The 14,299-nt window shown below is 39.4% G+C and overlaps 2 protein-coding genes across 2 annotated transcripts; one reads left to right on the forward strand and one right to left on the reverse strand.

The window, feature by feature from the left end:
* The first annotated feature begins 399 nt into the window (after nucleotides 1–399).
* On the forward strand, nucleotides 400–1,842 carry LOC127987606 (protein diaphanous homolog 1-like). The gene is made up of 2 exons (XM_052589981.1): nucleotides 400–723; nucleotides 823–1,842. The coding sequence occupies exons 1-2, from the start codon at nucleotides 432–434 to the stop codon at nucleotides 1,176–1,178; spliced, it is 648 nt and encodes a 215-aa protein (XP_052445941.1). The 5' UTR covers nucleotides 400–431; the 3' UTR covers nucleotides 1,179–1,842.
* Nucleotides 1,843–2,392: 550 nt separating this feature from the next.
* On the reverse strand, nucleotides 2,393–12,766 carry LOC127987965 (GTPase IMAP family member 7-like). The gene is made up of 6 exons (XM_052590429.1): nucleotides 12,757–12,766; nucleotides 12,227–12,268; nucleotides 11,611–11,685; nucleotides 5,345–5,410; nucleotides 4,816–5,199; nucleotides 2,393–3,075 (listed from the first exon to the last, which is right to left on the reverse strand). The coding sequence occupies exons 1-6, from the start codon at nucleotides 12,764–12,766 to the stop codon at nucleotides 2,393–2,395; spliced, it is 1,260 nt and encodes a 419-aa protein (XP_052446389.1).
* Nucleotides 12,767–14,299: the final 1,533 nt, after the last annotated feature.

A 14,299-nucleotide genomic window follows, 5' to 3' on the forward strand; every position in this document is an offset into this window, starting at 1 on the left:
GCCCAAGGAGGAAGAGGAGGAAGAGGGGGCCTGCCGGTCCTGTGACCCTGTCTCCTCCAGTGCCAGCAGCGGAGAGCGCTGGCGTGCCCGTGCCAGCAGCGGAGAGCGCTGGCGTGCCCGTGCCAGCAGCGGAGAGCGCTGGCGTGCCCGTGCCAGCAGCGGAGAGCGCTGGCGTGCCCGTGCCAGCAGCGGAGAGCGCTGGCGTGCCCGTGCCAGCAGCGGAGAGCGCTGGCGTGCCCGTGCCAGCAGCGGTGGGCGTGCCCGTGCCAGCAGCGGAGAGCGCTGGCGTGCCCGTGCCAGCAGCGGTGAGAGCTAGCGTGCCCGTGCCAGCAGCGGTGAGAGCTGGCGTGCCCGTGCCAGCAGCGGTGAGCGCTGGCGGGCCCGAGCCAGCAGCGGTGAGCGTGTCCGAGCCAGCAGCGGTGAGCGCTGGCATGCCCGAGCCGGCAAAGAAGAGGGCAGTATGCAAGTCGGCAGTCGTGAGAGCGCAGGAGAGTGCCGCGGCCGACTCTGCAGCAAAGACTTTAGTTCAGTGTATCTCATCTCGTAAGGAGATGCCAATTGTCTTAGCGGCTAAAGCCTTTTCTGATTATTTGTCTAGTCTTGTCCGTATCCTAGAAGTCCCCGTCAGTCCTGTCTTGTCCTCAGACCCTGTCCCCAGAAATCCCGAGTGTCCTGATGTCGTCTCCCCGTGTCCCGTAGATGTCGTCTCCCCGTGTCCCGTGAGTGTTGCCCCGTGTCCTGCTGATGAAGTCATGTATCCTGTTGATGTGGCCCCGTGTCCCGTAGATGTCCCGTGTCCTGTTGTCCCCCCGTGTCCAGTAGATGTTGCCCCGTGTCCCGTAGATGTCCCGTGTCCAGTAGATGTTGTCGTCCCATGTCCAGTAGATGTTGTCCCCCCGTGTCCAGCTGTCGTCTCCCCGCGTCCCGTAAGTCTTGCCCCGCGTCCCGTAAGTGTTGCCCCGCGTCCCTTGTCTGCTCCTATCATGTCCCCTGTCAGTTGTCCCGAGACCCCTCCCCGCCCCTCACCACCCAGACCTGCCCGTACCCCCCGTCGTCAGCCTTCGTCCTGTCCTTCTAAAACTCCTGCCCCACCCACTCACCCTGGTCTGCCCCCCATGAACTTTGTGGTCCCGCCCCCCCCCCCTTCCCTGTTTGTTTTTTTTGTTATGTCACCCTAACCCTGCCATTGTGTTTTCATGTTTGCCTTTGTTATTATTAGTCATGTCTTGTTGGTTTGTGTCTGTGTCCCAGTCTGTCATGTCAGTCATGTCCCGTGTTTGATGTTCCCTTGAGGAGCGTCTGGAAGCCGCTCCTTAAGGGAGGGGTTCTGTCATGATCCTGCCCTCGTGTCCTTGATTTTTCCTAGTCTTGAGGCAGGATCATGACAGACCCTTGTTTTGTGTACAAGCGCATGGCCTTGTCTTTGGGCCATGTGCTTGTGTTGTCTCGTTCCCTTGCCCCGCCCCCCTTGTTAACCTAGTCGTGTCTTGATTGTCCCATCTGTGCCACCTGTCGTGTCTTGATTGTTTCCCCTATTTAGGTCTCCAAGTGTGCTCTGTCTTGCGTCGGTTCATTGTCATTGTGATTGTACCTCAACCGTGTCCTACAATTGTGATTGTGTGTGAGATTGTGCTGTACCCGCTGAAGTCCTTGTATTACCGTGAGTGTTCATAGTTAGTATTTAGAGTCCTTGTTTATCTTGTCAGTCCAGTCCTGTTTTAGTTATTTAGTCTTTACCTTGCTCCGTGTTTTCCCCCTCGTGGGTTTTGTTTTCCCCTTTTTGTAATAAACCCTTTGTTTGAGAATCCCTGTCTGCACCTGAGTTCCTCCCTTACCAATACCTGACATTACCAAATTATTAGAAACATAACTTTGAATCAGATACATTCAAATTATTATTAATTATAACTCCTTAATTATTCTTTCAACCACATAAACTCCTGAAAAAACCTATAGTGCAATAAAAGCATTGTTTACACTGTTTGACATTGTTGTCAAAATGAGTTGGTTATTGTTTTGACTTACAGTTAGTGTGCTGAGCCTCTGTATAAAGTTCTGTATAAAGTTCAAATGAGTTTCTGTATAAAGTTAAAAGAATCTACCTCTTTCTTTCTCCTCTTCTTCTCTTCTTTTTCGTTCCTGTTGTTTCTGTTTCTCCCATTCCTCTTGTTGTCTCTCCATCTCCTCACGTATCTTTCTCTCTTGTTCCTTTCTTTCTTTAATCTCTCTTTTATATTGTTCTTCTCTCTCTCTAAATGCCTCTTCTTCTTTTTGTCGTTCCTGTTGTTTCTGTTTCTCCCATTCCTCTCGTTCTCTCTTTAGCTCCTCTCGTATCTTTCTGTCTCGTTCCTCTATGTCTTTAATCTCTCTTTTATATTGTTCTTCTCTCTCTCTAAATTCTTCTTCTATTCTCTTTTTCATAATTCTGTGTTTTTTTCTCCATCTCTATCTTCATTCTCTCTTTCTCTTCTTCGTGTTTGAACTGAAGTTCTTCTTCCTTTCTCTCACTTATCTCTCTCTCTAGTTTAAGTTTCTGATCATATTCATCACGTGTTTCCTTAACTATATTTCTCCATTTCTCTTCCTCTTCTTCTCTTCTTTGTCTTTCCTGTTGTATTTGTTTCTCCCATTCCTCTCGTTCTCTCTTCAGCTCCTCTCGAATCTTTCTTTCTTGTTCCTCTATGTCTTTAATCTCTCTTTTATATTGTTCTTCTCTCTCTCTAAGTTCTTCTTCTTTTCTCTTTTTCTCTCTCTCATAATTCTGTCTTTCTTTCTCCATGATCATCTTCATCTCTTCTCTTTCTCTGACGCTCTCCATCAGTATTTTCTTCTGTATTTCTCTCTCCATCTCTCTGAACATCTTACATGAGTAGTAACTCCCTCCGTTCTCTTTCACCATGTTGTCTATCTTCTGGAGTAGTTCAGTCACCTGTGTTTGGTCTCTAGTCTCTTTATTATTGAACACATGGAATCTGTTTCCACACTCATCAATCAGGATTTTAAGGCCAGATCCAGGATCTGCCAGATACTGTTCAATAGTTTTTTCATTCAGATCATCTCCTCTGGTGAAGAGCACTATAGCCGCGTTTCCACCGCAGGAACTTTACCCAGGAACTAGGGACTTGGTCCGGTACTTGGTGTGTTTCCACCGCAGGAACCAGGAACTAAATAAAAGTTCCGGGTAAAAAAATGCCCCCCAGAAAGTCCCTGCTGGCGAGGTGGTACTTTTTTAAAGTTCCGGAACTTTCGGGGGCGGGACTTTGGCGCTAAACATGCTGATTGGTTGAGTTCACGCAGCATTGGTTGAGTTCAACCACCATTTATTCGGATCAACATTTTCAAAATATTACTGTTATTGTGTCATGAAATGTAATTTTAAAAGTATTTCAGGCGAGAATGTAGTTGTTTGAAACTCAAATCTGTTGTTTATTTATAAAGACAGCGCCTATTTAAAAATGTGTTTCGCCGATCTCTGAGACGGTGAGCTCCACTCAATCAGCGGGAGCTCAGTCCTCATGTATCCGCAGAGAGCAGCCTCTCCTGGGATAGACCTTCTGATATGCGCCGCTGGCTCTGATGTGTCTTTATTGGTTAAAACATAACATATAATTCAGCTGCGGGGTAAATCTAACAGGTTTTCTTTGGTCTGTATTCAATTTATCTATATGTAAAAATGAAAATAAAAAGGCAAGTCTATATAATATTTCTTTCATTGTAATGGCTGTATATAACGTTACACTTATCCCTGAACTAAGTACATTTCTGCAGCTGTTATTATGTTTAAATGAAAATGAAAGGAGGCAGTGGTATTTTATATCCTATTTCGTTTTATTGTAAATATACTGAGGGGAAAATTGCAGTAGCCAAAGCGATCTGAGTTCACGCAGCATTGGTTGAGTTCAACCACCATTTATTCGGATAATTTTCAAATATTACTGTTATTGTGTCATGAAATGTAATTTTAAAAGTATTTCAGGTGAGAATGTAGTTGTTTAAAACTCAAATCTATGGTTTATTTATAAAGACAGCGCCTATTTAAAAATGTGTTTCGCCGATCTCGTAGACGGTGAGCTCCACTCAATCAGCGGGAGCTCAGTCCTCATGTATCCGCAGAGAGCAGCCTCTCCTGGGATAGACCTTCTGATATGCGCCGCTGGCTCTGATGTGTCTTTAGTGGTTAAACATAAAATATAATTCAGCTGCGGGGTAAATCTAAGAGGTTTTCTTTGGTCTGTATTCAATTTATCTATATGTTAAAATGAAAATAAAAAAGGCAAGTCTATATAATATTTCTTTCATTGTAATGGCTGCATATACACATTTCCCTGACCTAAGTACATTTCTGCAGTTGTTATTATGCTTAAATGAAAACGAAAGGAGGCAGTGGTATTTGATATCATATTTCGTTTTATTGTAAATATACAGTAGGGAAAATTGCAGTAGCCAAGACGAGCTGATTGAAGTTATCAAGTATCATATATATATATATAGTATATAGTTACGCTGCTGTTTATAGATTTACCGGACTTGCGTAGTTGCAGACATCACACTCCCCAGTCGAATGCACAAAGTCTGAACTAATTACAGAGGATGCACGTCCAAAATCAGCGTACTTTTTTTTTTTTGTTTTTTTAAATCAGAGGTACTTTGTATTGAGAAACGCGCGCAGACCTACGTCACCAGTCATTTGCCTAATCTACCCGGTACTTTACACCGCGGTGGAAACGCAGAAAGCAACAGGTCTGGGGGGAAAAAGGTTCCTGGGAAAAAAGTTCCTGGTAAAAATGTTCCGGGTAATTTCGGTGGAAACGCGGCATATGGTGTACATTAAAGAGTTTTCACCAAACATCTCTTGAATGATCTCCACTGATTTTGCTTCTTCTTGAGTGAATCGTCCCAATGGTATCAGTAAGAGAAACACATGTGGTCCAGGCAGGATCATTGGGATGCAGTTTCTGATTTCTCTCTTTATTTCTTCATTACTGAGATCAGTATCAAACAGTCCTGGAGTGTCGATCATAGTAATGTGTCTGCCATTGATTTCAGATGTCTCTCTCTGACACTCTTTAGTGACAGATTCTTCAGAAAAGTCTGATATGAAAACTTCTCTTCCTAAGATGGTGTTTCCAGTTGAACTCTTCCCAACTCCAGTTTTTCCCAGAAGAACAATCCTCACTTCATCTTCTCTTTCTCTTGAATCTAAAGATATACAACATGGAGAAACATTATGTGATAATCATGTTGTTTCTCTGCATTTAATTTTACTGTTTTGTCTCACAAATGTGTGTAGACTTCAGCAATCATGAAAAGTGTGTTTAATTAATGCAGATTTTACGGTCATTACCTTGTGACTGAAGCCACATCTTTAATGAGTTCATCAGTTTCTCCATCTGTGTCTCCATCGATGTCTCTGTGGAGAAACAAATAAACACTGTTTGACTAAATAATCTGCTCCAATTTCTCCAGCAACACAGACACTTGTGTGTTTGGACCAATCATGCGGATCATAGTGTAGCACATTATTAATGAGCTAAATATTATCTGGATCTTCTCTAATTCTACTTTGTCTTCATTAGTAAAGAGACTAAGAAAACAAAAATCTTGCCTCATGCTCTCAAATCTCTTTTTTTTTTCCGTATATTAAAACCTGACCAGTCATGATAACATGCTAGATCCAATTAGTTCATGCCCAGTTTCTCATTGCTCTTCTGCTCTTTCTATGTTGTTGAGTGTGCTAGGCTTCCAGCTATATGCAAACAAAGAAGTTCTCTCATGTATAATGATTTAAAAAGGCACAATTAAAGATTTGGTATATATTTGGTATCTGAAATATATCTCTGTTTGTTTTCCACAGAGGAAATAAATCATAGTTAATTAATAAACCATTGGTTTGTTATATCGCCCTTTTTCCTTATATACCCGATATGCCGATGGTTGTTAATTGAGGAAAAATCATCTGATAAATATCGTTGGCTGATACATTGGTTCTTCCCTTGTGTTGCGGGAGAGAGGAAAAAGGAGTAGCTGCTTTAAAGGGATACTCCACCCCAAAAAGTACATTTTTGTCATTAATCACTTACCCCCATGTTGTTTCAAACCCGTAAAAGCTCAGTTACATAAACTCTTCTTTTCGCTACGGCTGTCTGTCAAACGAATCGTTTGATATAACCGATTCTTCTTAGTGAACCGGTTGAACCAGTTCACCAGATCGTACTGAATCGTTTGAACCGGTTTGCGTCTCCAGTAAGCATTAATCCAAAAATGACTATAAGTTATTTTCTTTTTAAGAAACTGTGACATGTTGTTTCAAGCTCATCATTCTGCACACAGGATGCTCATTCTGTGAAATCAAAGATTATTAACAGTCTTTCTTGTTCTGTCCCTATTTATCACATGTTGCTGCCTTCAGTACTGTGCTATACATTTCAAAGAAACATATTTTAGATTTCTATTTATATTGTTAAGTTAAAGGGGCTGTTCACTACCACCCCCATCCTTGACTACCCTATGGACAGCAGTGATCTTATTCTGGATACAGATGCCAGTAACTTCAGAATCAGGGATGTGCTGTCTCAACCGCAACAAGGAGAGAAAATGGACGTCGGAGCCTGACGCCAACCTGTGTTAATTTTGACAGTAATTTTTGATTTAGTCTTAGTCTTTAGCTTGACACGAAAATGCTTAAAAGTCTTAGTCACATTTTAGTCATTTGAGTCTTATATAGTTTTAGTTGATACTTGTAGTCATTACTTTTAGTCAAGCTGCAGTTAACAACATATTTTTTTATGTAGTCTTCAAACAAAAATAGTCATTAATTTTTCTCTCTTTAGACCAAATCAATTAAGCTTATGATAAATTTGAATCAAGGATTGAATTTGGAACAACATGAATAAATGACAATTTTCATTTTGGGGTGAACTACTGTATTAAGCACAAATGCTATTTTGGGGATTTCCGTTTTTCATTTTCCTACCTAATTTTGAATGCCTGCCTATACTAATGCTACAGTGTAAGCTCAGAAAGTTTGGTATAATTTCAAAGGAAACCCTTTGAAATTACATAAAACACTGTTGAAATTGATAAAAATGACAATATATGCTGTCTGTGTTATAATAAATAGGGAAAAAAAACAAGGCGCTTTTTTATTTTATTTGTGTAAACTGAAGTTTGAAATGGTATAACTCAGGCATTGAAGGGGCTGGCAACTTCAGACCAATGTCTTGTGATTCTTCCAACTGTCAGCTATTAGAGGAAAACAGAAATTTCTTTCTATCCTAATCTATGCAAAAGTTATTCTATTCCAACTGAAGGAAGGAATAATACCATTTTTGTATAAAATTTTTGTCTAAATAAGTATGAAGTCATCTTTTGCACACTTGCAGTATGGAATAATGTGATCTCTGTATATTATTTGACAGAAAACACTCAGAAGTTACATAAAAAGCTGCTGTTTGTGACAAATAGTATTATTTATGTTGTTTCACATATGATGAACCATCTCAATACAATGTGCTTTTTTTGTGTGTGGGTTTTCTGAACAGTCTTTGAAAGAGAATAAGTCAAATTACATGCATAAAATTATAAAAAAATATCTGGTCTATCACAATCTAAAATAGAATCCACAATCTCCAGCTTCATATCGTTTCATTTATGTCTATTCTGCATCGTGTAGAGATTGAGAGACCTCGCCTGTCTCTTTCATATTTCATATTTTGATTTTTTATCAGCGTGTATGTTGGTTTCGTTTCTGACACAGCGTAAACAAGCTCCCCGAAGCTTTTGCGCGAACTTCGGAGCGTCAACAAACTAATTTATGTTTATTCCCCCAGTACTGTACGGATTACTGTACATTCACTGAGATGCGGTCGAACACTGCACAGTTATGAAAATAAACATATTAGCTTATTGCTAGCGAAGCTTCCAAGCCTCAGAATAAAGAATCAAATGTATGAAAGCGAGTAGCACGCGTATAGGCTTACCAGATGCGCGTCCTGACCTCTCCACGGCGAAGTTGGCCACCCATAACTTGTTTTATGAATATTATGCATTATAAATCCGGAGATTCGGCCATTTGTAGTTTTTCCTCGCGTGTCCTTTGTTTAGAAGCAGCCAAAGACTCAGTTTCCCAGACACCACAGCGCGTCAGACGAGCGGAAACGAGTGGGCAGTCGCTGTCCAGTTCCAGCACCCCTGCGGTGCTGAATCACAGCTTCGATTGGAGGGAACGACTTGTGAATGACAGCAATTAGGACAAATAGCGCTTCACAAAAGAGGTCAGACGTCTATAGCAGAAGAAAGGCATTTAGACCCGTCTATATGACTTGAAGATCTTTTCAATAATACAGCCCTTGGAGCGCTTTTGCGCACTTGTACAAAACGCTTTATATCTCAGCAATGGAAGCACGCAGAAACGTAAAAATGGTCTTGTTTGAAAGAAGAGATTCTAATCTAAAAGATTGTATCGAGTATATAGGTATGCGTGGCTGTTTGCGGCTGACTGAAGCGGTGCAAAATGTATAAATAATAAGGTGAGAAATTTTACATCGCGATTCTGTTGAAGATCATTCGATCTGTGATTGTCACACAATAAAATGATCTACATCATCAGATTCCTGAGAATGAGAGCTTTCTTGTGATATATGACTTGACTGTTTTGTGAAAAATATTTTAAATACACATTCTTACGAAAACGTATTCGCAATCGTTAGATGGAAATTTATGGGGGGGGGGAAATATATTTCTTAGCTTAATTTGACTACTTTATGTATCATAAAACCCCAATTAATGGTATTCTTTGTAAAGAAAACACTCTAAGCTTTCAAATGAACCCATTTTTGGGCAAATGCCATATAAGGAAGGATATGCAAATGAGACACAAACATCTGGCATGCTATTTTCGGACCCGGTACCGGGTCTGCAGAGTTTAAGAGGCAGTAGTGAAAAGGGAACAAATCATAAAAATTATAGATGTTCATATAGGCTATATTTAATATATAATTAATCATTTTTTAAAAAGAAGCAGTATAAGAAGACAAATACGAAAGAGATACAAATTAAACAAATTTCAGATAGGTTTAGTAGGTTTACTTAAAATATTTAACATATTTTGTTGGTTACCATTATAATGACACGGATAGGTACTTAATTAGAAATACTGTACATTTGTAATACCGAGACACATTCAGTTTTCACACACCTGTTCACATTCATTTAAACTCTTAATCCATAACTGTTATTTACGTGAGATATGCTAAACGATAGACATTTGGACTTCTGTATGTGTATTTGAGCACTGTGAACTGATCGCATGCTGTATATGAGAACTGAAGAAGTTAAACGTGTGCAAGAGAAAACACTATTAGCGCAATTCCGCCTACCCACCTTCACTAACTTTAAGTTAAGCAAAAACAAATGGTAACTCCCGGGAAAAACAGGACATCTGGTCACATCATTCCTACCCTTTCGGGTGCTAAGGCCATTGTTTCAGATCGCTAGTTCGCTTTTTGGTAGTCTATCCATTGACTGCGGCTCCCATACTGAGACTAGTATGCGAATGCCTCTTATCCGATTGCAATCCAATGATGGACACACATTTTCAAGGACAAGACAGTAGCCTATAGGATGTATTTTGAATGTTCGGTGGACCTCGAATAACATTATAGTCCCGTCTCATTTTGTTAAAGAAGACACAGCATATATTTCGTCATAGTTTTCATCATCAGATATTAGTTTTATCTCCGTCAACGTCTCATCTTCATCACAAAAAATGTCATCTTCGTTAACACTGACGCCAACTGAACAGAATTACTGCACCACACTGGGAGAACTTTTAGCGGTAGTGGAGTTCACAACACATTTCCATCAGTATCTGCTGGGCAGATCCTTCACTGTACGCACAGACCATAATAACCTACAGAGGCTAATAAGAATGAGAGAACCGGAGGGACGTGGCTCGAGAAGCTTGGGGAGTATGACTTCAAAGTTGTTCATCACCCTGGGCGCTGTCATAAAAAAATGCTGATGTGCTTTCCCAAAGGCCATGCCGATCAACTTGCCCCTGCAACCTTGAGAATCCCACCTTGATTAGCTCTCAGCTCTGTCACCAGGCAGTTCAGTGTGACAACAAACCTGTAAATAATGAACTTGCAGCTGTTACCACAGAGTCTTGTGGGGTTAGTACAACCTGCCATCACTGCCTGTACTTCTTCATTCTCTGGGTGGACTACTGAAGAACTGAGTACTGCGCAAGCAGCAGATTCTGATATCACTCCCATCAAAAGGTGGATGAAGGAAAGCAAGGAACGACCCTCTTGAGAAGATGTGTCACTCTACAGGCCGGCAATGAAAGCCTATTGAAGTCAGTGACAAAGACTGTACCTAAAGGATGGCATTCTGTTACGATGTTACTACCTAAATGAGGGCCCTGAGTTTTACAGTCATATTATCCTGCTGCGAGTTTTCCGGAAAGATGTCATGCACCAGATGCATAAGGGGCCAGTGGGTGGACATTTCAGTGTGGAGCAAATGCAGTCTCGGCTGCAGACCAGGTATTATTGGTACAAAATGTGAGTCGATGTTTCACTTAGCTGTTGCACATGCACCAGTTGTGCTGCAAATGCTCGACCATTAAAGAGGCCTCAAAATCAGGAAGTTTCTCCCAGACTATGGGAAGAAACTTTATCCTGCGACATCTGGATGACTTAGTGTACCGGATCCAGAGAAACCTTAGGACCAAAGTAAAAGTCGTTCAACATGACATGCTCAAACCATACCATTCTTGGCAACCCCTGGAGGACAGCTGGGTGTTTAAAGACTCAGAAGTTTGGCCACCTCTGGAAGTTCCTGTCCCAGACCTGGGAGTCGATGGAGCTGAACTTGACTTTTTCACGGAGGAAACCAGAAATTCCGGTGGCCCAAACAGTGTGTCGATGACGGAGCAGGACACAGAGGATGTTCAGTGGAGAGAAGGTAGCACGATTCAACAGGATTTAACAGGGACTGTTCTCGGCCAAATCAGGGCTAGGCCGCAATGAGTCAGGAGATCAATTGTACCTCACCTCAATTGTACCTTGCCACAGCTCTGGTTCTGGTTCTCTGACTGTACAACACAGCCCCACAAGCCGCAGTTACATTTGGGATCATTATATTTTAAATGCTAGTAATGTCATGATACCATTGTAAAAGGTGCGTTAAACAGGATATGAAACAGCCGACAAAGTAAAATTATCCAAAAAGTAGCCTAACTACAGCGCACACTCTTCATTTTATCAAATGATAATCACATTTATTTATTTGACAATCCTGCTACTAGCCTTTTAGACTAAAAACCCTTTTATTTTGGCTGAGGAAGCTGGCTTTTTGAGTGCCATTTGCACATCCTGTCATTCTGGTGAATGTCAACGCAATAGAGACATTTTGCAGTTAACGATTAATTAAACGACAATCGATCACAGAAATTATTTTAAAACCAAAACAAAAGAGATTTGTAAAAATCTCATGGAGTCACAAAGTGACCCTCATTTTTCTCCCTGTCATTTTGTCTCTTGAAGGAAAAAATAGTTCATGATCATACTCTTATCGCTTTATTATGAAAAATAATGAGTAACAAACCTCCTCCATCACTTCCTGTTTTTGTGTTCTCACTAAGATCAGATTCCTGATTCTTTCCCAGCAGAACATCACTAACTGAAAAGAAAAATCAATAAAAAAGCACAGCACAATCATCAGTGAACAATATAAACATTTAAAAAATCCTAGAATTAGCAGATTTAACACAAGACAAGAAGTAATGTTTAAAAAAAAAATAACCAGAAAAACCTGTAGACCCAGATCTGTACGGACATGTTTTGTGGTGGTTTTTTGGAGGCTTTAGTTTATGTTATGATGCCTAATATTTTCTTACACAGCAGAAATTGGTCTAACTATACATGTAAAAATATGGGGGTCTTTCTCATCAAACAGTTAACCACTGTCCAACATCACATTCTTTGTCAAATAAAGCGAGACATTAACTTGATCAATTTAACTGTTTTGGTAAAGCTGCACATATGCGAGTAATTCACAATCATAGGTTTTTTTTTTTTTTTTTTTATTTTTTTTTTTTTTAGTAAATCTCAACATATTGGGACTAATCATTATTTTCATTTTAGGGTAACCTCTACTTTTACAGTTACAACACAAAGGCCCGGTTTCACAGACAAGTGTATTTCAGAATTCATTTACTTACTGTTAGGACGATCCAGTTCTGGACTGTGTCTGTCTGCTGATGCTAGAGAAGACAAATCACAGACATACAGAGAAAGAGAACAGATGGTTTATCCATTATAAATTATTTATTAAAGCCTGCATGCATGCACCGAAAAGCTGTGACTTCACAATGTTTGCATTTACCAACTAACTGAGTTCAGAACAGTGTGCTGCTGATCACAGATCATTGAGATCAACAATCATTTGATTGGTGACATTATTATTTTCCTTAACTTCAGAACATCTACAAATTTCACTTCAACTCATGATCTATAGCCTACACAAAAATATTAATATTAATATCATGGGCAATGATAATAAAAGAAACCTCACGCAGAAGTTTAGTTACTTCCTGGTGTCCAATGGATTAAACATAAATATAAGACTGAAGTGAAATATCATTCAATAAACTAAATGAAGTAAACAACTCTATGTTTTCTAATATTTCATATATACATAATAAATCAATGAAACGTGGCTGCATTTATTCGTATCCAAATAGTTTCTTACCTGACGCCATTTTTACACCTGAACAAATCGAAAGAAAATCTCTGATAGAGAGCTGATCTGCAAACCTGTTGAGTAATATTCGGTAATAACTGTTCCCGTGGGTGGAGTTTACGTGAATAATCATTAGTTCTCTTGTTGTTGCGCAAACTAACGAACTGAAATATCAGCGCATGCTCCTCAAATCGCTGGCTTTTAACTGATTATTTTGAACAGGTAACGAAGTGTCTATATTAAGCACTGACTCACTGCAGCAGTGTCAAAACAATGCAGTTTGTGTAATATGATAAATCATCTGTAAGCTGTTTTGCTTGATTGATTAATCTCGGAAAGCGACAGGAGAACAAAGTTTGGCTGAAAAAAAAAACATTTGGGTTTCATTGTATGTAATAGTTGTAAAATGTGAGAAACAGTTTTGAATAAGGTGTTCAAATGTTAAACATTATTTACACAATGGATCACTATTCTTAAACATGACATGATGAGGTTGTTTTTCAGTGCCTATATGGTCAAAGAACAAACACAATGTATGCTTAGATATTATATTTATTATTACAGTATTTATTAGTAGTAGTTATTTCTCAGATTGTCTAAACCGTTTAGCTCTGGATTTGACTGTTAACTAAATGCAATAAAGAAAAATGTGTCCATTTTAAAAAGAAAGTTCATTTAAATATAAAAATTAACTCACATGTTCTTTCAATGTTGTATGACTCATTCTGTAGAAGATACATTAAAATCTTCTAATAGGAGAAAATATGTGGCAGAAGTAAATGTGTATTTAGTGTGACTTTAATTATTACTTTACCTGATATCCCGAATAATTCAAGAAATATACTGATGGCACTGTGGAGGCTGGTAAAAACGGCTTATTAAAAAAAAGATTAAAGATTAAAGAAAGCATGACACAGGATGCTCAAACAGATTTAATTAAGACACAGATTAAATGCACTGTTGCATTGTAAATTACCTGTTCAAAATAATTCATTAAACAAGAAGCGATTTAAGGAGTGTGCGCTGATCATTTCAGCTCCATTAATTTGCGCTGTTGTGAACTAATGAATATTCATGTAAACTCCACCCACGGGAACAGTTTTTTCACAGAAACCGAATATGACACAACTGCAGAGATTGTAAAAAAATAATAATAATAATAATATATATATATATATATATATATATATATATATATATATATATATATATATATATATATATATATATATATATATATTGACATGTTTAAATCCATTTATTGAATTTCTTTAATCCAGAAATTAATCACGGACGATGTCTACTTTAGTTGTTCTGATGAACAGAATGAGAATATTCAAACTCATAGAATTTATATATATGGGGTCTTGTGATTAATCTGAATAAATGTCACATTCTAATCGCTGAATGCAGACGCGCTTCTGGGAGAGGTTTGTCTTTGTGAAACTCTGCCCGAGGGTAGTGCTCAAATGAGCTTGACTCATTTTACTCAAATGTTGAATAACAGGATCTAGCACAAGCACAGAATTTTCTGTATTCTTACTTTGTGTTT

This window comes from Carassius gibelio, chromosome B22, assembly GCF_023724105.1.
Source record: "Carassius gibelio isolate Cgi1373 ecotype wild population from Czech Republic chromosome B22, carGib1.2-hapl.c, whole genome shotgun sequence".
NCBI classification, from domain to species: domain Eukaryota; kingdom Metazoa; phylum Chordata; class Actinopteri; order Cypriniformes; family Cyprinidae; genus Carassius; species Carassius gibelio.

What these genes read in the sequence shown, in the direction of transcription:
- LOC127987606 (XM_052589981.1), top strand. Translation starts at nt 432, where the DNA reads ATGCCCGAGCCGGCAAAGAAGAGGGCAGTATGCAAGTCGGCAGTCGTG. An exon ending in CGTCTCCCCGTGTCCCGTGA is followed by an intron (nt 724 to 822) that starts GTGTTGCCCCGT and finishes CGTGTCCAGTAG; the next exon opens with ATGTTGCCCCGTGTCCCGTA.
- LOC127987965 (XM_052590429.1), bottom strand. An exon ending in GATGTGGCTTCAGTCACAAG is followed by an intron (nt 5,200 to 5,344) that starts GTAATGACCGTA and finishes GTATATCTTTAG; the next exon opens with ATTCAAGAGAAAGAGAAGAT. An exon ending in CTCTTTAATGTACACCATAT is followed by an intron (nt 3,076 to 4,815) that starts GCCGCGTTTCCA and finishes ACGCGGCTATAG; the next exon opens with TGCTCTTCACCAGAGGAGAT.